Source organism: Microtus oregoni, unplaced genomic scaffold (genome assembly GCF_018167655.1).
Source record: "Microtus oregoni isolate MIOR12 unplaced genomic scaffold, Mior012 000047F_ref0000412, whole genome shotgun sequence".
NCBI lineage: Eukaryota > Metazoa > Chordata > Mammalia > Rodentia > Cricetidae > Microtus > Microtus oregoni.
This window is the reverse complement of record NW_024543221.1, coordinates 345166-368787: the sequence shown is the minus strand read 5'-3', so window position 1 is coordinate 368787 and position 23622 is coordinate 345166. Positions and strand designations below refer to the sequence as shown.

Sequence of the window (23622 nt, the reverse complement as noted above, 5' to 3'; positions counted from 1 at the left end):
CTTTAATAAATAAATAAATAAATAAAAATAAATATTTTCAAATAAATAAACACTGTCAGTAAAGTGAATATTCATTTTGAACGTATCAGCAGTCTGGCGATGGAGAGTACTCTGGTAGCTCCCAATGTTTCTGAACAAGCAAGCACAGAAGTTCCTCTAGGTCCTGAGTCCTGTGGAGACTAAACACACATCCATGTTTTATGTTTATTCTTGTGTACAGGTTCATGTTCTGACCCTGGACCCAGACAGCCCTCCAAGCTCTGTGGTCCTGCAGGCTGGAGTCCACCACTCACCAGGGGTCCTCTGCTTCCACCTCTGCTCGTGACCTTTCCCACCACCCACCTTTGTGCACACCTGTTCCCTTTGGGGTGCATCTTCTCAGCTGTCATTGGGAGCTTTAGCTATAGTCTCAAGATCATGTCAGATCTCCCCACCTCCAGGGGTCCACTTCAGTGATCTGCCGGTCGCTATCATAACTGTCTCAACCCCCGTGAACTCTTCTCTCCTTCAAATCAGGCGGGTGTGCACTACACTGCTGAGCCCCGCACTTGGTCCAGGGGTTGTGAACCTATCCTGACCTGATGACATTCCCTTACATCAAATCCTGCAGAAAAATTGTGGTGTTTTCCTTATGCTTCTTTTCCAAATCAACTCTGCCTTATCATCCTTTGGGTGTTTTTCTTCCTTTCCACTTACTGTCCCTGCCTCACATAGTCAGCCACCTTGGGCATCCACTTAGACATCGGGGATCTAGACTTGTCTGTCGACTCACCCTGTGTGCCTAATTCAGGGTCTTCTGCAGAAGGGATGCCAAGTTTTTAATTGTTGGGTGGAACTGATTTACAAACCCTGGATACCAGGCTATGAGCTAAATAAGCAGCAGCCAGCTTTCTGTAGAAATGCATTACTAATAAGATTAGGAGAATTATTATTTTTTAGTGGCACGTGGGACCATACATCTTTCAGGTAATATTTGATTGCCAAATGGTTTCCTTTGCTATAACTTCCCTGGGGCCTTTAGTTCATTTGAATTATTGATGACAGCAAAGTCTTAGTAATCCCAAATCATGTAAAGAAAGGAATAATTCAGTTTCCATTGTTGGCCCAATCAAGTCCTTTAAAACCAGCAGACAGAGCATCTGCCATCTCCTTCTGGGCATCCAACAGGCACTATCTTCATTTCCCCCATCAGAAGATAGATGCCCAGTGACCAGCTTTCCCTGGTGTCAGGTCTCTCTGAGGTTGCAGCATAGTTTTGAAGATGTTCTCAGGCTGGGCCCAACATTCCCTGGATTCTGTTGCTGTCCCATGCATGCTAGACTTGGACACATGCTATATGACAGTTCTGACTTGGGCACATGCTGTGTGGTGGTTTTAAACTTTTAGAATTTTGCATGTTCACACTGTATTGGGCAGGCTAAAGGAAACCCTCAAATATTTCCTTCTGTTAGATTCTTGGAACTATTTTCATCTGTACGATTGCAGATGTGTTTCCAAGTAAGAAGCCCCTAAGACCTGGATGTTATTTGACTTAAAGACATTGTTGAGGGGTTGGAGAGATGGCTCAGCGGTTAAGAGCATTGCCCACTCTTCCAAAGGTCCTGAGTTCAATTCCCAGCAACCACATGGTGGCTCACAATCATCTGTAATGAGGTCTGGTGCCCTCTTCTGGCCTGCAAGCATACATGCAGACAGTATATTATATACATAATAAATAAATAAATATTAAAAAAAGAAAAACCACAATGTTTTTTTAAAAAAGGACATTGTTGATCTTATTCATGGAGACACGCCTCTATGCGATTTACAGGAAGCTGTCCTATCCCTCCCCACTGTCCCTTTCAAAGTTTCTTTCAAAGCGTCTGTTGTTGAGCAGCTTTTGTCGGTTTCCTAAACCCTTTGGAGAGGGAGCCACCCTGACTCTTAAGAGAATTCCATCTCAGGAGCTTCAATATTGATTATGAGAACTTTGTAAGTGTGAAGTTACTGCAGGATAAGAATCTGGGATTTTGATTATTTGGGAGTTTTGATACTCTCTCCAACGTTGCCATCTCAAGAACAAAAGATGACCACCAAAGGACAAGTGGTGCACCACGAGGTCACAAACATGAGACTACAATCTCACCTGGCCCTACCATGCCTGTCCTGTGGGGATTAGGTGCTAGGAACCTGGATCTAGGGTCAGATATAGTCCAACTCAGTTGTGTTTTCGTACTCTAATCTGTGCTTTCTCTCAAAGGGTACAGTTTCAATTTATCAATCAGCATTGGAAGCTGTTAGCCAATGCTGTGATCAGAGCACTGTGTTTGAGGTGGCAGTAACTACTAGGAAAGAAAACGGAGGTTGATTGGAATGCGCACACCTGATTCAAACTTGTGGGAATTACACCAACAAGTTGGCTTAAGTTTCTGTCCTGCCCAGTTCCTCAATAAACACACAGAAATTATATTATTTGCAATACTATTTGGCCAGTAGCTCAAGTGCACCTCTGTCTTACTCCTATATCCTAAATTAATCCATCAATCTGTGTATTGCCGTGTGGCTGTGACCCACTGGGTAAAGTTCTGCCTGCCATCTGTCTCTGGCGGGGCTTCTCCTTGACTCTGCCTACTCTCTCCTCCTCTATCTGCTTGGATCTCCCACCTTGCCCTATTCTGCTAAGTCACTGGTCAAAATAGACTTATTCATTAACCAATAAATGCACCACAGAGACGGAAGGACTTCCCACACCTCCAAAAATTAAGATGAGAGTATTGTACACAAAGATCATTCTTAGACTTTTAGGAAGCCAGCAAATGCTTCATGCTAATCTTTGTGAGCTCTGTGTCATTTTTTAAATGCCCCAAGAATCAGAAAATGGTGGACAGATGTCATTTTGTTACTGGTAAGGTCAGAATGGAAGATCAAAACTGCGCAAGTTCCTTAGCATTGAATTCACCAAAGTTAAAGACATGTACCAGTCATTCATCGGTGAGTCATTGCTGTGGGGCAATGGTCTGTACCCTGTCAACTGTAGTTTAATAAAACACTGATTGGCCAGTAGCCAGGTAGGAAGAATTGGTGGGGCAACCAGGCAAGAAGTATAGGCTGGACGATGAGAACAGGAGAATTCTGGGAAGAGGAAAGAGTCAGTCTGCAGCTGTCACCCAGTCACAGAGGAAGCAAGATGAGTGAGAATCCATTGCTGAAAAAGGTACCAAGCCACATGGCTAACATAGACAAGAATAATGGGCTAATATCAGTTATAAGAGTTAATAAGAAGCCTGAGCTAACAGGCCAACCAGTTTGTAATTAATGTAGCGTATGTCTGTTTATTTGGGACTGAATGACTGCGGGACCAGGTGGGACAGAAAACTTGGTCAACAAGTCATTTCTGTACAAGACGTTGGAGGGCAGACCCAAGATACCCAGAGGCTAAGCTACTGGACTAAGGGTGAAAGCGAGGAATCTGCATTCTGAATTAATTGCCCATCTCACTAGATGGTCTCACTCTGCCTGCCATTGGAAGTGGAGTCACAGGTAGAGAGAAGGTAGAAGTTATATTGTTCGATGCTTCTGAAAAAGTGGAAGCTCTTAATTTTTGGAACAAATCCTTGGGCAAGGTAGGACACTTAGGAGAGGAGAGCATGGGACGGGGAGTCTGAATGGAGAGACCGGTGGCCAGGTTACAGTGGGATGGGTCACAATTCACCACTCTGTATTTTAGACAACTGTATTTGCTATTTCTGCGTGAACGGCTCATCCTGCTGTAATCTGCATCCTCGTTCCGTCAATTTTCCTTAGGAGGCTTCCCTGGATATTTTGTTTACCAGCTTGCAGTAGTGATAAACTGAGATGTGGAAAATGTCTAATCAGGTAAATTTCCCACTTAAAATTAAGAAGATTGAGAAGGGCAATCTGAGCCAGGGTGGAGCAGGACACAGCGGGTTCTCTGTGGCTTCCACATACAAGTGCAGCAGGTCACTGGGCATCTGACAGCCCTTCACTGGAGAGGACCAATGTGATGGAAGTGAAGAACCAGCTGTTAGCCACCCAGCAGGAGCCCTTCTGATGCCTGGTTGCTTATAAAATTGCCGAGTCTGGGAAAGGAAGAAGAAGATGATAGCAAATATTTATTGTTCTTTGTGCAAAATTTTGGCCTACACACACACACAAATACACACACACACGTAGGTACTTACTGTGGTAGTTCAGATGATATGTCCTCCCACAGTCTTGGGCATTTGAATGCTTTATCCCCAGTTGGTAATTTGTTTGGGAGGTGTAAGAGAGTTAGCCTTGCTGAAGAGATTGTGCCACTGGAGAGGCTTTGAGAGCTAAAAGATTCACACCGTCCCCAGTTTGCTCTCTAGTCCCAGCTCTCAGCTCCATTCACCATGCCAGCTGCTGCTACACTTCCTGAATGTGTGGTGGTAGACTCTTATCCCACTGGAACCACAAGCCTAAATAAGCCCTTTCTGCTATAAGCTGCCTTGATCATGGTGTTTTATCACAACAATGGAAAACTAGCTAATAATATACATACGTACATATTTAGGGGTATATAATTATGCATACATAAAAAGTTAAGGATATATTTGTTTTGTTTTAAATTAAAATACAATTACATCATTTCCCCCTCCCTCTCATTCCTCCAATTCCTCCTATACCCCTCCCTGCTCCTTTTCAAATCATGACCTCACATCATTTCATTATTATTGTTGTACAGTTCACTAGGTTTCCAGTACCCGCCATGATTTCCCTCCTGTTCAGCTGGTCTTCAGGCCAATTAGGAAGCTGTTGGTTACGACACAAATATGAGCACTACTATTGCACCTTTAGGGATATTTGCTGTGCAGATCGTTGCTGCGGTTCCTAGGCATCATAGCTGGGTAGGGCTAAAGAATGCTCCCTTCCCCTGGAAACTCATATAACAAATTCTGCTATTATAAAAGCTAGTCCTAAGAGGGGAGGCTTTTGAGTCCAATTCCTCCGAATCCTGTGTTCTTCACTCCTCATTCACAGATATATGAAAGAAGTTATAGTCACAGACACAAAAGGGCAAGAATCTTTCCCCAAAGCAGGAAGGAGGTAGGTAAAATTTAGTCCTGAGTCCTTGCCTGCCTTACCAGGCTGATGTACTCCAGGGACAGTCATCCATTGCAATCAGGGTGTCAGCTGACCTAGTGGGAGCCCAGCCCTCTGGTCTAGAGAAACCATGTCTCTTCTGGTCATCCTGATATGTTCCTAGAGCCATGTGGGCAGGGAAAAGGGGGAGATAATGGGGCTGGATGTCTAGATAGGGTTTTTTTCTTGAAAGACCCACCAACCCTCATTTGTCCCACTGTTAGGGTACACGTGCCCCAGAGCATCCCCTACTCAGAGGCAATCCTGAGAACTGCAGAGCTTGCACTCTGAATTAAAAAGGAGCAAACAGGAGAAAATAAGGAGGTCCTTTTCCTCTGAAAAATCTCCAAACCATAGCCTTTTTGTCTCTCAAGAACTCCAACTCGAACCTGACTTTGAATTAGTTGTGCAAATTACAAACTCCAAGATGAAAACTTCTTGTTCCATCCTCTTGTCCACTTCCCTCTGATTTGATAATTTCACTTTGACAATAAAGTGTAGAACACAATAGCAAGATTCATGCGTTTGCCAACGCACTTACAGAGGAAATCTCTGTTCTTCTGGGTTCCTCAACAACTTCATCCCTGCACGACTGCTAAGCATCATCATAACAATAATTATCCCGGTGTGAAAGGGGTGGGATGTTTTATATATATGAAGGGAAGTTGGAGTTGCTCAGATTTGGCCCCGTGTTTTATAAGTCACTAGACCCTTGGAGGGACTTGAGGAGGTTACAAAATACAGCCACTTGAAGCTGAGAGGATTTCAACTCGCTTGTCATTGAGAAGACAGAAGTAAGTGTTACACTTCTATAACCCCAGTACTTCAGAGACTGAGGCAGAAGGAGGAGGGTTTGAAATAGCCTGAACTGTACAGTAAGACCCTGCTTAAACATATTTAAAAAGCCGGGCGGTGGTGGCGCACGCCTTTAATCCCAGCACTCGGGAGGCAGAGGCAGGCGGATCTCTGTGAGTTCGAGACCAGCCTGGTCTACAAGAGCTAGTTCCAGGACAGTCTCCAAAACCACAGAGAAACCCTGTCTCGAAAAAAAAAAAAACCAAATAATAATAATAAAAATTTAAAAAAATATTTAAAAATAATACTACTAGTAAGATAAGAACAGGAATGATGGGAGAACCAGGGTGCCAGTTTGGAGTCCTTTCAACTCTTCTAAAGAAGGGAGATGAAATGGAAGTACCCCCAAAATAACTGCACTGCGTTTTCAATGATTTCCTCCCATTCTACTATCAGGCCTCCTTCCTCCAAGATTTCTCCATGAATCTTCTCCTGTCCTTAACCTCTCAAGGTTTTGCCTACTGATTTACCTTCTCCAAAAATAAGCTCAAGAAATTGCTGTGTGAATTTTTTTTTTTTTTTTTTGATTTTTCGAGACAGGGTTTCTCCGTAGCTTTTGGTTCCTGTCCTGGAACTAGCTCTTGTAGACCAGGCTGGCCTCGAACTCACAGAGATCCGCCTGCCTCTGCCTCCCGAGTGCTGGGATTAAAGGCGTGCGCCACCACCGCCCGGCTGCTGTGTGAATTTTTGCAACAGAAATGAAAGATTAATAAAACAGCAAAAAGATAGTAGTCTGGAAAGTTTTCAGATCCTTAAAAAGGTGGAGCATTGGGGCAAATGCGATGACTCAGCAGGTAAAGGCGCCTGCCCCTAAGCCTGGCAGCTGGAGGGAACTCTAAGTTAGTATCCGACCTCAGTGCATGGGCTTTAAGATGCAAGTGCATGTGTGCACATGCGCACTTACACACACATGAACACATATACACGTGTGCACATACACACATGTGCGCACACAAAATGAATAAAATATTTTTTAAATATTAAGCACTGATGAATTTGGGATAACAGGAAGGAGGAAGAGGGAGCTGGAGAATTTGGGGATGCAAACGACATAGTACAGTACTTTCAAAGCTCTTTTGAAAAACATCTTGCTTGAGACCCAGCGTTACAAGCCATCATTTTGCGACAAATCAGTTTCCTTTGTTATCTTCTGGTTCCTTGGTTTTGAAACAAGGTTGAAGTAGCCGTCCTGAAGTTCTTGTATGCTTGCCTGCCTCTTCCATTAGTCCAGTCAGGCAGGATCCATTAGTCCCCATGTGGCAGACAGAGAAAACTGGACAGCGGTGAGTTAAATGGTACCAGTCACCTACTTGGGAATAGAGGGCCAGGACACTGGGTATGTTCCTGGCAGGAGATGAGCAGCCTCCAAAGTGCTCTTATTTCTTTCATCATCAATAACAAAGATTTCACCTTCAAGGTTGAAAGAAACAAAGCTAAAGTTCACAATGATTAAGTCTCCTGCGATCACTCAAAATATTAATCAGCAGCTAACTGGGAGCCCGGACGATGTCCACAGTTGCAGGGCCTTTTGTCTTTGTCAGGAAATTTTTGAAAAAATACTTGTTTACATTTCTATAGAATTATGGAAACAACACCCCGGACATGTGTGGATGATAAATTAAGCTGTGGCTTGGCTAGCTGCATTAATTACTCGAAAGTGCAGGAGACAATGCCTCTCCACTCCCTGTGATGCTGACGGGAGAATCCATCAGATGTCTGCCCTGGCTGCTGCTCCACAAACCCATCACGCCTGGCTGCCGTGAAGCTGCTGCTTGTGTCCTAGTGATGGGGAATCTCTTCATTCACTCTGATCACCAGCTTCTTCCAATCCTAAGAAAACAAACAGAAATGGGTTTCAGCTGTGCATAGTGCAAAACACTCTGTAATCCCTGAACTAAGGAACAGAGGCAGGGGAATTACTGTACATTTGAGGCCAGCCTGCTCTACATAACACGTTCTAGACCAGTTGGGGGTATATTGTGAGACCCTATCTCAAACAAATAAACTTAGGTAAAAGAAAAAAAGATCTAGTGTGATGCCATGTTTTCCCTAATTTTTACTTAATTTTGAGATGCAGAACTCCTCATCAGACTGAAAGAGGGCACAGAAATAAACAGCAGGACTTGGCCTTCACCACCAGGGAACATCTCGACTCAAGTGCTCTGCTTGGGGAAGCACTCTTTCTACAACAAATATTACACACTTTGAACCCTACATTTTATAGAGATATATAAATTCATCTTGTTATATGTGAGATGAAAATAGAGACAAATCATCTGGGGGATGAAGGAAACTAACAAAATGGAAAAGATAGAGAAAGAAGAGGGTAGGAGGGTAGGTGGAGAAGCATGGCCAAAGTACATTACATATTTATATTAAATTATTCTTACAAGGCCAAGTGTGGTGGCTCATACCTTTAATCCCAGCACTTGGGCGGCAGAGGCAGGCAGATCTCTTTGACTTTGAGGACAGCCTGGGCTACGGAGCAAGTTCCAGGACAACCAGGGCTGTTACACAAAGAATTCTTGTCTCAAACATAAATAAGTAAATAAATAAAAACAAAAAAACCAAACACAAAGAAATCCTTATAAAGTCCAGTCCTGTAGACACCTTAAGTGAGCCACCTTCAATACAGTCCCTGCACCTCAGGCTCAGAGAATATCATGAAAGAAGAGTTGAAGGAGTGTAAGAACCAGAGGCCTAGGGCATCTGCAACTTCTATACGTGGCAGGAAAGTTGCACCCCCAGAACCTCAACAATATGGTTGCCTAAATAAGACCCACACAATGACAGGTGACATGCCAACAAGGATGGGAGAAATTTCACGAGACCCAGGCCCTGCATGGCTGCTGAGAGAGGGAGAGTAGGTCCTCGTCAGTAGGCTACTCATTCCCAAGTGGTCAGCCATAGACACATGCACAAATGAGCAAAACTAAATAGACACAGTAAGTGGTACATGTGTGTGTGTGTGTACATATGTGTGTGTGATGCATGTGTGTTTGTGTGTATGTATATGCATGTGTGAACGTGTGTGTGTATGACTGTGTGTATGCATGCATGTGTGCGTGTATGCTTGAATAATAAAGGAAAGGTCATGAATTTGAGATGGAGTCAGGGAGGATACAGGATGACCTGGATGATGTGAAATACTCATGGAAATTCTCAAAAACATTAAATCAATAAAAAAGAAATTAAAGATACAGATAAATGAAATATATATTTCTCCTAAAGAAGTATTCCTACAAATGCAATATCCAGCTGTCATTAAGTTTCATAAGCTCAGCCTCTTTCCTTGAAATGAACCTGTGTAAGCCATTTGATCTCTCCAAATTTTTAAGAAATGTTTAAGAAAGCAGATGTGTTGGCCCACTGTTGACAACAGTCAAGTTGCAGAATCAGGCTAGCTGTCCACCAGCAGCTCGACAGATGGAAAAATGTGGAATAAGTGCACAATACAGTATGATTTGGCTATAAAAGAGGACGAAGGTGGGCCACCTCCATGAAGATGACCGCAGCGGGAGGTCATGACATTCTGTGAACTAAGTCATGCAGGAAAGCCAGTGACATGCTTTTTCACATTTGTAGATCTTCTATTTTATGTAGTTATACGAACCATATACTATATAAGATATATAAATAGAAGCGAGACTGCCCGACAAAAATGAATGGAAAAAAATAGAGAGATGAGAAAGGGCAGGAGAGGGTGAGAGTGGTCCAAGTCCATGATCCACTTACATGAAAATGTCTCTGTGAAACTCATCACTGTGTGTGCCAGGATAAATGAATGCTTGCTAAAGAAAATGATTTTAAGACACAGATGTGCCGGGCGGTGGTGGCACACGCCTTTAATCCCAGCACTCGGGGAGGCAAAGGCAGGCAGATTTCTGTGAGTTCAAGGCCAGCCTGGTCTACAAGAGCTAGTTCCAGGACAGGAACCAAAAAGCTACGGAGAAACCCTGTCTCGAAAATCAAAAAAAAAAAAAAAAAAAAAAAAAAAAAAAAAAAAGACACAGATGTGTGAAACATTTGGAGCAGTCCCCAGAACACAGAGGCCGATGAGTGCTGCTTCTGTATTTCTCATTAAATAAGCTTTTTTATATCATGCTCCCAGTTTTCCTATTCATTTTGAAGGTTTGGTTCACCAGATACCCAGAATAACAAATGTGATGGCACATGTTCTAGGATCAAGTTTATAGCAGAAAGAGACCACGAGTGTCTTGAGAGGACTATTTGGCTTTAAGTGCCAGGGAGAAAACCTCTTCCAAATACGCCATCCTTCTCTGCTTGTCCACGGCATCACCATTGCCTTTCATTTGTTCGTCTCCCTTGAAGTACCTCTGTGCTCCCGCTGAACAGCTTGACACTTCATCTAGAATGGTACTGAATACCTAGCACTTTGTCTAAAAGGAACTTGTCAAGCAATGCTCACTGGCTTCTGCAGGCATTGCACACACATGGTGCTCATCAAGCTCACAAAAGAACACAATATAAAATTAAAAGATTTTTCTTAAACAAGAGAGTTACTTTGGCCTGAGATGACACAGAGCTTAAGAGTGAATACTGCTCTTGGAGGGCCGTGAATTTGGTTCCCAGCATCCATGTCAAAGAGGCTCATGACTGCTCATAGCTCTAGTTCCAGGAAGTCTGAGACCATCTTCTAGTTGCTTCAGGTATCTGTACTCACACATGCATATCACCCACATAACCCACATACACATATAACCCACATACACACATAACCCACAAACACACATACCCACATACACATATACACATAATTACAAATAAAATAAGTATATATTTTTTTAAAAGAGAGTCTGGCAGTGGTGGTGCATGCCTTTAATTCCACCACTCAGGAAGGAAGGAAGGGCAGATCTAACAGCTGGAAATACACAGAGAAACCTTAGCTCAGAAAACAAAAACAAAACAAACGAACAAAAGAGTAATGTGGGTGGTTTCTAGAAACAAGCCTCCCTCTTACTGCCTTCCCCACGTCCTCCAGTGGAAACATCAAATGCTCATCCATCAAAAGTCCCTGGGAATTTAACATCCTCACTCTAGTTCTACCCCATTGTTGACTGAGGTTTCTGTCCTGCCTGGTTTCCGCAGTCGTTAAGTCCCAAAGAAATCGCACAGAGGTCTACATTAATTATAAACTGATTGACCTAGTATCTCAGGCTTCTTACTAACTCTTATAACTTATATTAGCCCATAATTCTTGTCTGTGTTAGCCACATGGATTGGTTCCTTTTTGGGTGAGGCAGTCACATCTTACGTCTTCTGCATCTGGGTCACGACTGCAGACTGAAACTTCCCTCTTCCCAGAATTCTCGTTGCCCTGCTGCCACTTCCTGCCTGATCACCCCGCCCCTATTTCCTACATGGCTACTGGCCAATCAGCATTTTATTAAAAATAATACAAGTGACAGGATAAAAGACTGTTGTTCCACAGCACCTAATCACCTGGAAAGAGATAATTGCACACTTGTATACACACACACACATTCTTCCCTTCATGTTTAGCTCCAACCACTCAGCTCTGATTAAAAGACCTAAGTCACAAATAAGTGTCTTTGCATATTTCTGATCTACCTGTTCATTGAAACCTTTCATTTTCTTAACCTTAATGTTCCTCTGACTGCAATACTCAACACTGAAGAAATACCTGCACAAAAGCACACAAGAATATGTTTAAGGATGATCGTGTTATTTTTTGCAATAGCAAGAAATTAGAGACAAGTTCCTGAGTGGGTTAAATAACCTATGCATATCTATTTTGTGGTTGCCATGGAGCTAGAAGCATAAATACATGTCAGAATAGATGAACATGGAAAGCCCTCCCCCTGCCATAGTATGTTGTACTGGTAGCCCCGGGAACAAGGACATACAATGCTACGTGATAAGCAGTCTCTTCTGGAGAAAGAGACAGACTGGAAGAAAATTTCATATTCCTGCTTTGGTCTTCAGGAGCCTAGGTCTCCTAAGCCACCCTTAACTGGGAAATCAAGTCATATAAAACATTCATATGTGTGTTCCTCTCTTTTCCAACCAAAACCTTACATTGTTACTGTAAGCAAATCAAAGATAGTGAACACTTTCCCCAAAGACACAGTAGGCTAGGAGGGAGCCATTGAGGTTCTTTGCCTGGGTATCTCTAACCACCATTTACAAAACCTGCAATCAGATTCCTAATTTACCCCCAATTTGGTCTCTGACTTGTAATTTTACTTAACTCTGTGGGCTTCACTTTCCTTCTTGTGCACTGAGAAAAGAGGGACAAAAATACCTCCATGGTCTCTTCAACACAGGGAGTTGGTCTGCTGCTGTCAGGGGTATGCAATTTTAGTAAGAATAACAATTTGCCATAATTTTTAATGACTGTGAACACTGTTCTTACGTGTATTAACCAGTCTGTTCCAGCAACTTCGTCTATGCAGTTAACACTATTGCCTTCACTTCTTGTAAGAAGACACTGAGATCCAGAGATTAAGTATATTACCCCCAAATCACATGGCTCTAACACTGTAGAGCTGGGGCCAATTTCCAGGCATCTATATCTGTAACCACTCTGTAATGTTGCAATGGAGGGTCATTGTCTTGCTGCTTCAGTATCCATTTAAAAAATGGTGTTGAGGGGGGAAAATGTGAAAAGCCAATATTAAAACTGTAGCTGGTAAAATTGTCTCCATAAAAGGGCAACTGCAAAAAGGGAGGAAAAGTTCTATTCCTGTATATGAACATTTCAGGATATATTTCTTCTATATGCTATTATGTGGTCCTATCTGCATACTCCCATGTAACAAAAAAAATGCATTTAAAAAAGAAGTCTTCTTTACAACACTCTTATGCATTTTTTCCCTCTGAAAATAACATCATCAATTGCACCCCACGTTGATGCTCTCAATTTTAATTTCACAGATGAAAGAACTCGGTGTCATCTTCTACAACTGCAGCTGCCTGGTCCTAGATTTACAAAGGATATTCGCTTTATATAGCTCATTAAAATTCAAGAGCAGAGTACCTCAGACCTGGTCCAAGAGACTGTACGGAGTCTATGACAATGAGAAGAAGCTTCAGCTCCAGCTGAATGAAACCAAGTCGCAAGCCTTTGTGTCGGTGAGTCGTACACCCGCATTGTTTCATCACCCCCACCACTTTTGTCCCCAAAGGCTCTGTACACCGGCCTCTCCAACCCCTCCCAGACCCTCCTCACATTCCAATCTCATAGCCTCTTTTTCTTGTAACCCACTGAGTCCAGTTAGCGCTGCCCCTGTGGACATGGATATGGGCAGCATAGCAGAAACCAAACCTTGGAGGAAAACTGACTATTACCTCCTCTAGAAGCCTTGAACTGCCAATAGTCTCAGCTCGAGGTGGTCCTTGGGATCGGGCCCGTATCATGGGATGCTGACTGGCTTGATATCGTGTAGGTCTTACATGCAGCCACAACTACTGCGTGAGAACATTAGTACAACAGCCCAGTCATGTCCAGAAGGCACTATTACTGCAACAGTCCCCACTGACCTCTGGCTCTTGCAATCTTCTGTGTGCTTTTTTTTGCAACATTCCCTGAGCCTGTGGGAGTGGAGTTATGATTCCGTTGTGGCCATTTTACAAAAGAAGATACTAAAACATCCCAGGGGCTCAAAGTCCATTATGTGGAAAGCACCACAGAGGTCCCAGCTCCCTGGGCTGACAGCCGATGAGCCCTTCATCCATGGTTTCCAGATCTATCTAGAGTAGAAACCTGATGAGACAGATCTGAGGGAACCAGTACAGAAGACGATGCCAGAGCCGATGTATTTGCTTGGGGCAGGCCAGCAAAAGGCCACTCCTGATGTCCGAGGCTTCTGACTGTGGTGAAAACCAGTGCCCCATCCTCACCTCCTGTTAACACCCCACTACCCACCCCTTTGTGCTGTCACTAGGAACTGGGGTTGTGTATATCTGGGCCTCCAAACCCAGTCTCTCCAAATTCTAGAACAATTAAGAATTAACACCTGACCTAGGGTGAGACCTCACGAGTCGGACCTGAATCACATTCCTGAGTTCATCCTGGTGCTCAGCCAGTCTTCTATAAACCCTGCTCCCACGTGACTACTGTTCTTCCTCCCTGGATGGGTGCCAGGGTGTCTATGCCAATCACTCTTACCTACCAGAGAACATTTATTGAAGAGTGATAAACTATATCCTTTTCACCCTTTCAAATGAGAGCACGTTCTGAATGTCCAGAAGACAGTACAAGATGGTCCAAAGGAGAGTTAAGATGCTTGAAACTTGTTTTTTTTCTCCTTTTCTCAATAAAAAAAAAAAGATAAAAAAAAAGAGAAAGCAATAGGTTGGGACTGGAGAGATGGCTCAGAGGTTAAGAATGCTGACTGCTCTTCCAGAGGTCCTGAGTTCAATTTCCAGCAACCACATGGTGGCTCACAACCATCTGTACTGAGATCTGGTGCCCTCTTCTGGCATGTGGGCATACATCGAGGCAGAATGTTGTATACATAGTAAATAAATACATCTTTAAAAAAAAATAACAAATTCACATAAGCACGAAGAGCTGAAAACAGTTATGGAGGACTTCCATGGGGCGGTGAGACTTTTTGTTGGTTGGTTGGTTGGTTGGTTGGTTGGTTGGTTGGTTGGTTGGTTGATAGGTTGGTTGGTTGGTTGGTTGGTTGGTTGGTTGGTTGGTTGGTTTTACATCCCAGTAGAAGTTTTCCCTCCGTCCTCTCCTTCCAATTTCTCCCCCAAGCCCCATCCACTCCTCCTCCTCTGTTTCTCTTCCCATATGGGATGAACCTCCCATGGATATAAGCCAGCCATGACACATGAAGTTGCAATGAGACTAGACGCGTCCTCTTCTATTAAGGTTGAATGAGCCAGTCTAACAGGAGGAATAGATCCTAAAAACAGGCGACAGAGTCAGAGTCAGCCTCTGCTCTCACTGTTAGGAGTTTCACAAATCAAGTTACACAGTTGTAACATGCTGTAGGAAGTCTTACAGCTAGTGGTTACCCGCCTACTGGGGCGTGGCCTCTTATACTATATATGCTGATGCAGAGCCTGCATCCGCTCTTTTCTGGCTACTCTGTTCCGGTTGTGGATTTCGATTTCTGATCTCCATTCCAGCAGAGGATTCTGATTTGTGAGTTTACCCCTAAATAAATAACCACCTAATTCTCAATTCTGAGTTAGTGTGGGATTTCTTTTAAGCATCCTTCTTCAGTAACACACTTGCAGAGGGCCTAGGTCAGTCCCATGCAAGTTCCCTGGTTGTCGGTTCAGTCTTTGTAACCCCTATGAGCCCAGGTTAGCTGGTATTCTGGGGTATTTGTGGTGCTCTTGTCCCGCTGGCTCCCACAAAATGCAGTAGCAAGTGGAATCCCTACAGGGAGCCTTTTAGAAGCACATTTTCATTGCATCTCCAGAGAACAGTAGTACCCCAAGGCTAGAGTGTGTTCCCAATCTGTACATAAACAGCAATGGGAAGCAAAGTGACATCGTGCCTCAAACAAAGATCCAGAAAAATAGATGAGAGGCTACAGGAAATAAAGGCACAAACGAGCAATGCTTTGGACAATCGTGTGGCTTGAATTTAAGGTGTGAATCTTAGAGATAAGTGAGTGAGGTTCTTGTCCACATTTAAAAGGGCAGGTGTTGCCTTTGTCGATTCTAGCATCTCCATCTCTACCACAGAGAGCCTCGGGCCCTCAGTTCAACCCATTGACAGTGCAAGGTCTTAATTCCAGCACCTCTTCCCTGGAAATGAGAGTGCATCTTTGCTCTAGTCTAGGGAAACTTAAAAATTGATTTTTCATCCAAAAAATAGCAAATGAACTGGAAAACATATATTCTGGTAGTTAATTTTTTAAAATTGTTTTTATTGAGCTATACATATTTCTTTGCTTCCCTCTTTGCCTCCCCAATCCCTTCTACCCTCTCTAATGCTTCCCGCCCCATGCTCCCAACATACTCAGGAGATCTTGTCTTTTTCTCCTTCCAATGTAGATCCATGTATATTTCTCTTAGGGTTCTCTTTGTTGTCTAGATTCTCTGGGGTTGTGGACTGGAGGATGGTTTTTTGTTTGTTCGTTTGTTTTTATTTTTGTTTTTGTTTTTGCTTTATGTCTAAAAGCCACTTATGAGTGAGTAGATAATATATTTGTCTTTCTGAGTCTGAGTGGTAGTTAGCTTTTAAAATTACTTAAAGCTTATTTTCTATTTTCATTTCTTTAATTTGATTTATTTTATCTTCTCACTAATAATATCAATTATACCTTTAACTTACGTCCAACAGATACCAAATAAAAACCAGTTTTGACTCTCTGACAGAAAATTAATACCTATAATCTTTAAATACATCAACAATTAAGCACCCCCAAACTGTCATCCAATCAACAAATGAACAGATGAGTCAGACCGTTCTCAGAGGAAGAAAAACAAATGACAGTAAAAGTATGAAAAAAGTCATCATCTTTAGTTATCAGGGAAATGCAAATTAAAACTACATTAGGATTTATCTCACCCAAGTTAGAATGGCTATCACCAAGAAAACAAATGGCAGAAAATGCTAGTGAGGATGTAGGGGAAGGGAGACGTGTGTGTGTGTGTGTGTGTGTGTGTGTGTGTGTGTGTGTGTGTATTGTTCCTGATGATGTAAACCAGTGTAGCCACTGTGAAAATCAATATGGAGGTTCCTCAAAAACCTGAGAGGAAAGTTACCATGTGATCTAGCTACACCACTCCTAAGCATCTACTGGAAGGAATTTGGGTCAACACACCTCAAAGACACATGCAGATTCTAGTTTATTACTATGCTAGTCACAGAACGTAAGATGTAGAAGCAGTCATGATGCCTTCAGCAGATGAAAAGATTTTTAAAAAACAGAGTGCACACACACACACACACACACACACACACGTGAATTTTATTCAGCCATAAAGAAAAATGGAATTAATGTCATTCTAAGGAAAATGGGTGAAGTTGGAGATACTGTTTAATGAAATTAGCAAGATTCAGAAAAACAAATTTCATGTTTTCTCTTATCATCTTAGCTTCTTATTGCTGTGATAAAACACCATAACCAAAATCAGCTTGTAGACTGTCATCCAGGGAAGACAGTGCAGGAGCTCAAGGCGGGGTCCTGGAGGCAGGAACTGATGCAGAGGCCTTGGAGGAGTGCTGCTCACTGGCCTGCTCTTTATGGCTGGCTCAGCCTGCTTTCTTGTACTATTCTGTGACCACCAGCCCAGAAACAGCAGCATCTACAATGATCTGGGCTCTCCCACATCAATCATTGATCAAGACAATTCTTCATAGAGTTGCCTACAGGCCAATCTCATGAAGAGATTTTTTCAATTAAGATTTCCTCTTTCCAGCTATTTCTGTCAATTTCTTCAAGTTGACAGAAATCAACCAGCATACTCATGCAGTTTAATTTTATATATGTGTGTTCATGTATATATTCATGCACACATGCACACACTGCACACACACACACCTGATTTTGAGGAGATATAGAGTCTTACCTACATTTTTTTAACCTTCAAAGAAGCCCCGCCTTCAGAACTAGCTTCTCGCTCTCACTCTACTATTTATCAGAGCTTTGCAATTATTTGTTTATGACGATTCCCCCATAATTTTATAAGGCTCTAAAGATTTTATACTCTCTGCATAAGTGATATTCCCAGGACCTCACTCAATGCTTTGAAAGCAGCAGTAAATAAATAAATGTTGGACTGGATTTATTGGTAGAGATATTGATGGAAAGTTCCAGAATGTCTATAGCTTCTTTAGTAATAGATGCCAAGCAAATGCCAAGGCAAACTAATTTAAGTTCAATATATTTGTTGTAAAAAAAAAAAATCTTAAAATAGTACATCATATTTTTGGAAGTTGACAGTCCCAAAACTAAATTGAATACACAGAAAGAATATCTAAGGACTTGAAGAATCACCTGTCCTAAAATTATACTTTTTAATAATTCCTAACTCAGTGCAGTTAAATATAAATTTCCAGTTATGATACAGAGTTTTGATCATTCCTAACTCACTAAACTTAAATACAGACGTGAACTCAGAGGTGGATTGTGGGAAGGGTTGTGCATCAGTATGGAGTCACTCCATGCCCTGGGACAATAGATTTGAAAGGGTGAAGCCGGAGCTGGGATGTAGCTCAGCAGTAAAGCACTTGGCTAGCGTAAGGAAAGCCCCAGGGCCCACCAGCCTGTGGATGGGGAGAAGGAGGAAATAAAGGAAGGAGGAAGAGGGGACAGAAGTTGATAAGAAGGAAAAAGAAGCATACAGCCTAGGAGATCAGCAGTGGCCTCTGTCTGAAGATCTAAGAAAGAAAGAGTTTTGTGGAAGACATGTATTTGAACTGGAATTTAGGGAGCAATCCAGTATGACAAACAGGGAAGCATGTCACCCAGAGGGTCCAGCTGAGCAAATGTCAGCAAGCAGAGGTGACGAGGACACTGCCATGAGCTGGGGATATGGGGGTGGGGGGACAGAATAACACTCAGGGGTACTCATCCCAAGACAGGAGTTCATCCTGAAAGCCACCTGTACCCATTTGCTAAATGTCGTGGAGACAATGCATTTCCTCCCACTAAAGAATGGAAGTTTATCTTCCTTCGAAAAGCAAAATAATTAATCCAAAGTACATGCTGCCTGTCGCTGGCCAAGAGGACTTGATTGTTTACCTTTCCCACTGCTACATCCAAATATCTCACAAAAGCAACCTGATGGAGAAAGGGTGGATTCTGGCTTACCACCCAAGGGGAGCTCATCATGATGGTGAAAGCACAGGCATGGGAGCATGGGGCAGCTGCTCATCACATCTGCAGCTGGGAAACAGCAGAAGCTGAATGCTGGTGATCAGCCTGCCTTTCCATCAGGACTCCAGCACATAGAACACTGCCACCCACAGTAAAGGTGGCTCTTTCCACCTCAGTTTACCTTACTCAAAATTCTCCCAAAGTCACCTCCCCATTCCGGGTTCATCTCTTCAATGATTGTGAAGCCTGTTGAGTTGACTATTAGGCACTATTAGGCAGTTAATAATCACTGATGGTCATCACAAGGACTCTCCAGACAAGGATGCCTAGAAAGGGTTTACCCTTAATATGCCCCTGTTAGCCACTTTGTCCCTACTGTTCATAGAGGGGGTATTCACCCCAGTACCTTCATTCCGTGAGTCATGTAGTAAGACAGGATCCCCACTGATTCAGGATAAGGCACTGGGGACAAATGACTTGGGAACTCTTATTGTCCCATGCTGCTCTTTATTCCAGGCAGGTCCAGAAATGTTCATTCTCTCTTTTGTGCACCCATGCTTCCCACAGGGACTGATGTCAGGGGAAAGGCAGGGCATACAGGAGACACTCGTGTTCAATCCTCCTCGCTGGAAAAACACTAAGACTCTGAAATTCGTCTTCCCCTTGCCATACCAACTACATGTAAAAACAGAGAAAGTTCAGACATGAGAAAATTACCTTCAGCACAGTTTGCCTCTTAGCTCTTTTGACTGATGTCTGGCAGGATAGCTTTCTTCTCTGACCCTTTTGATGGATGTGGGCATCATGGTAACTTGGGTTTTCCTTGGCAGGTTATAGATGCCCCTTCTCCACCATCAGCAATCCTCTTCCTGACTCTATGAAAGATACAGAAAAATGAGAGTTTTTAGATTTGTGTCTTGGATAGTTTTATGGCCAACATCACTTCTCAAATGAAATGACTTCAAGAATAAATTGCTTCCTCTATGTGTATATAAGTCTGTAAATCATACTTTAGAATATCCTCAGTCACAAACAGGAGGGATCCTAGAATCACATAAACCTGAGGCAGCTTGCTCTCACAATAGCAAGATGTGTACAGAAAGCAAAAATTCCCTCCTAAGACAGACTTCAAGGACTTGATACATGCCCTGCCTCAACTTTGACAAAACACAAACTAGCTTGTTGTAAACTGACCAAGAAGCAGAAAGGAAACCTGGCAGTGGTGGTGCACGCCTTTAATTCCAGAACTTGTGAGGCAGAGGCAGGTGGATCTCTTTGAGTTCAAGACCAGCCTGGTCTACAGAGTGAGTTCCAGGACAGCCAAAGCTACACAGAGAAACTTTGTCTCAAAAAGCAAACAAGAAATAAAAACAACAACAAGGAAAAGCAGACAAGAGGTTTACAAACCGTGTGACTAACCATAAACCAAGACCTACCAACACAAATAAAAAACATTTTAAATCCACAGATGCCTACAATTCAACCCTAACATATCGGGTTTTCTATCTTCACAGAATTCTCCCAAACTCTTTTGTCCTAAAAACAGAAGCTTTGACATCGATGCCATCTACAGCGTGATAGACGACGCCAAGCAGTACGTGTACATCGCTGTCACAGACTACCTGCCTATCTCCAGCACGAGCACCAAAAGGTCAGGGACTTGGCCACCTGTACTGTGGGGTACTCAGGCCTCTGGGCTCTGAGAGGCTGTGCTGCCGTAGTGGACATCTGCAAAAGATCCCTCGTGCATTGCTTCCCCAAGTGGGTCCAATTTAAAGGCTTGGGAGAGGGAGCTCACTCTGCAGGAGTACCTAGCTTATCCTACAGGCATGAGAGCAATTTCAGAAAGAAGGCTGGATAAACTTCACTCTGAAAATTACCTAATGGATGGAGCTAGAAAATGTTATTTTGAGTGAGGTAACCCAAACACAGAGAGACAGTTATCACATGTACTCACTCATAGGTAGTTTTTAAACATAAAGCAAAGAAAGCCAGCCTACAAACCACAATCCCAGAGAATTTAGACAACAATGCAGATACTAAGAGAGACATACATAGATCTAATCTACATGGGAAGTAGAAAGTAGAAAAAGACAAGATCTCCTGAGTAAATTGGGAGCATGGGGACCTTGGGGGAGGGTTGAAGTGGGGAGGGAAGAGACAGGGAGGGGAGCAGAGAAAAATGTAGAGCTCAATAAATATTTTTTAAAAGAGTCAAAAAAAAAAAAAAAAGGAAAATCACCTAACTAGAAAAAGCATATCTCTCTGTGTCCTCAAGATGAGGAGGGAAAGGAATCTAAAATGCATGCTCTCAGACAGTGTACCCTTCCATAAGAGAAGAAGACTGCTTTTACAGTGGTTAACTTCTCAATTCCTCACGGTTTGGTGACATAGTAACTTGGAAATGGTTCAGGGGCAGAATATATGATAAAGCTTTCGGGAGAATAATCACACATAATGTGGAACCACACCCAAGCGTTCTCTCTTTTGCTTGCTTGCAACAAAGGCACGACTTTGGGTGCTGTCGGCGTTTTCAGAATTAGCTTGAGCAGGAAACACTTTCTAAAATGCGCATTTCTGACTGTGGATGAGGTCCTCCATCATTCAGAAAACTGTAATTTCAAAATAGCCATTTAGTGAGCTTAAATGATTAAGCGTGCCATATATTACTTGAATATTTTTCGTCTTGCTGATCCCACATATGCATAATATGTAGCATCTTTATGCAAATGTCTGTAAGACTGCAAAAAGCCTGCCAGAAATGGGTCGCTTCATGACCGTGGGAAAGCGTTTTGAGCTATAAGAGTCATGCTATTAAAACAGAGCTACTTTAAGACATCATGCATCTTTTGAATGTTCATGGATTTTCCCTCTCACTTTCCCACCGTTCCTATGCCTCCTCTTTATGCTCTTCTCATTTCTTGTTTATCTGACTTTAGAGTAAATTTTAGATGTCAGCTTTTCTCTGGAAACATAACACATTGTGCCTGGTTGTCTGTTACCAAGGAGAATAGAGGACTAAGTTCACAGGATTCTAGGATGATGGCTCAAGACTACCAAAACTTTGTTTCATGGCTTTCGATAAGCAAAACTCAAGTCTTTCATTGTCAGGGTGGGGGTCTGTGGTATGTCGTGGTGCATACCTGTATTCCCAGATTTTGGGAGGCTGAGACAGGAGGGTCACAAGTTCAATATCATCCAAGGTTACATCTTTTAAATCCAATCTAGGCTACAAGGTGAAACTTTGTCTCAAAGAAACAAAAATCTTACAAGTAGGGGAAAATGTAAAGATGCTTAAAGAGCTAGAGACCAACCTGAAGGCTCAAATCTTAGTTATTCTGGCTGTTGTTCAAATACTTCTTGTATTGTGAGCAAAGATGCCATGATGAAACACATTGCTTCGTGTGCTAACCTTTAAAAAAATCATTAAAAAAAAAAAGGAAACATTTGTTCACCTCAAATATAGAGGGAGTCAACAGACCAAAGAAAGTTTCCACCAAGCTCAGCTCAGCAAATAAATAAGATTTCTGGGGCTGCCTACAGGGACATGGACAGAAACAAAATAAAATTTTAAGCCTATAATTTCAGCTTTCTTTATTTTTAAGACTGTTTTTATTATGTATACAGTGTTCTACCTGCCTGCCAGAAGAGGGCACAAGATCTCATTATAGATGGTAGTGAACTACCCTGAGGGAGCTGGGAATTGAACTTAAGACCTCTGGAAAAGAAACAAGTCCCAGTGCCTTTATCAATGGCTTCTCAGTCAGCCCCCATTTTCAGCCACATTCCGAGAGGCTGGTTTGATCGCATGCTCATTCAGTCCCGGTCCAGCTGGATTTGGTGAGCTCTCTCATTAGAACAGGCACACTGTCTCAGTGGATGGACCAACCCCTCGCAGTCCAGACTTCCTTGCTCATCTTCTCCCTCCTTCTGCTCTTCAACTGGACCTTGGGGGCTCAGTCCATTGCTCTGATGAGGGTCTCTGTCTCTATCTCCATCCGTTGCCAGACGAAGATTCTATGGTGATATTGGAGATAATCATCAGTGTGATAGTGGGGCAAGGCCAGTTCAGGCATCCTCTACTCTGCTGCCGCATATACTGGCTTTTTGGGACCCTAGTCTATTTGGATGCAAAACTTCCTAGGCCTGGATGTAGCGGGGAGGACCTTGCACTTCCCACAGGGCAGGGTTCCCTGCCCTCTCTTAGGAGGGACGGGGAGGGAGGAGGGTGAGTGGGGAGGCGGGAGGGGAGGAAGTGTAAATTTTTGAATGGAAAAATAAAAATGTAAAAAAGACCTCTGGAGGAACAGCCAGTGCTCTTAAACTCCAAGCCATCTCTCCAGCCCCTACCTTCACCTCTCTAAACAAAAGGGCACAGAAGAGAAATATGTAGCTCAAATATTCAGACTATAATTACATTCTTCTCAGTCATATAAATGAGTTTTATTATTTAGATGTCAAACTGATCCTAAAAAACAGGGAGGTTCAGAAGTAAATTCTGTGTGTTTGTGGAATTAATTAATATCTTAGACTTAAAATGTAGTGTCCTCGTTGTCAAATACCTAAATGAAAGGAGACCTGAGAACTCACAAGACAGAGATGATCTAAACACACACCATCCGTTAGAGACAGTGTTGGGATTCCTGCCTTTCCAGCTAGCAGAGCATGCAGTGGTGATGCAAAACGCCTGCCAGGTTCAATGCTGGATCGCAGAGCCCAAGATATGGCAGCAAGAAACCATTCTGGAGAGGAAGCAGGGATGAGGAGCAAGGGGGTAGGGAGGCTTCTCAAAGAGAGTATCATGATTTGGGGAAGGCACTGGTGTCTTAATGAAAGGAGTAGCAGGATCACACCTGCTGTTAAGCAGCCATGTTTGTGATTA

At 42.8% G+C, this 23622-nt stretch overlaps 1 protein-coding gene across 4 annotated transcripts in view; it reads left to right on the top strand.

Annotated features, from left to right (window-relative positions):
- Positions 1–23622, top strand: part of Pld5 (phospholipase D family member 5) — a 324256-nt gene that overhangs the window by 280238 nt on the left and 20396 nt on the right. For all 4 annotated transcript variants that reach the window (XM_041635445.1, XM_041635448.1, XM_041635446.1 and 1 more), the window contains exons 6-7: positions 12880–13077; positions 20255–20391. In XM_041635445.1, coding sequence (XP_041491379.1) covers positions 12880–13077; positions 20255–20391 — 335 coding nt within the window. The remainder of the gene's footprint in view (positions 1–12879; positions 13078–20254; positions 20392–23622) is intronic.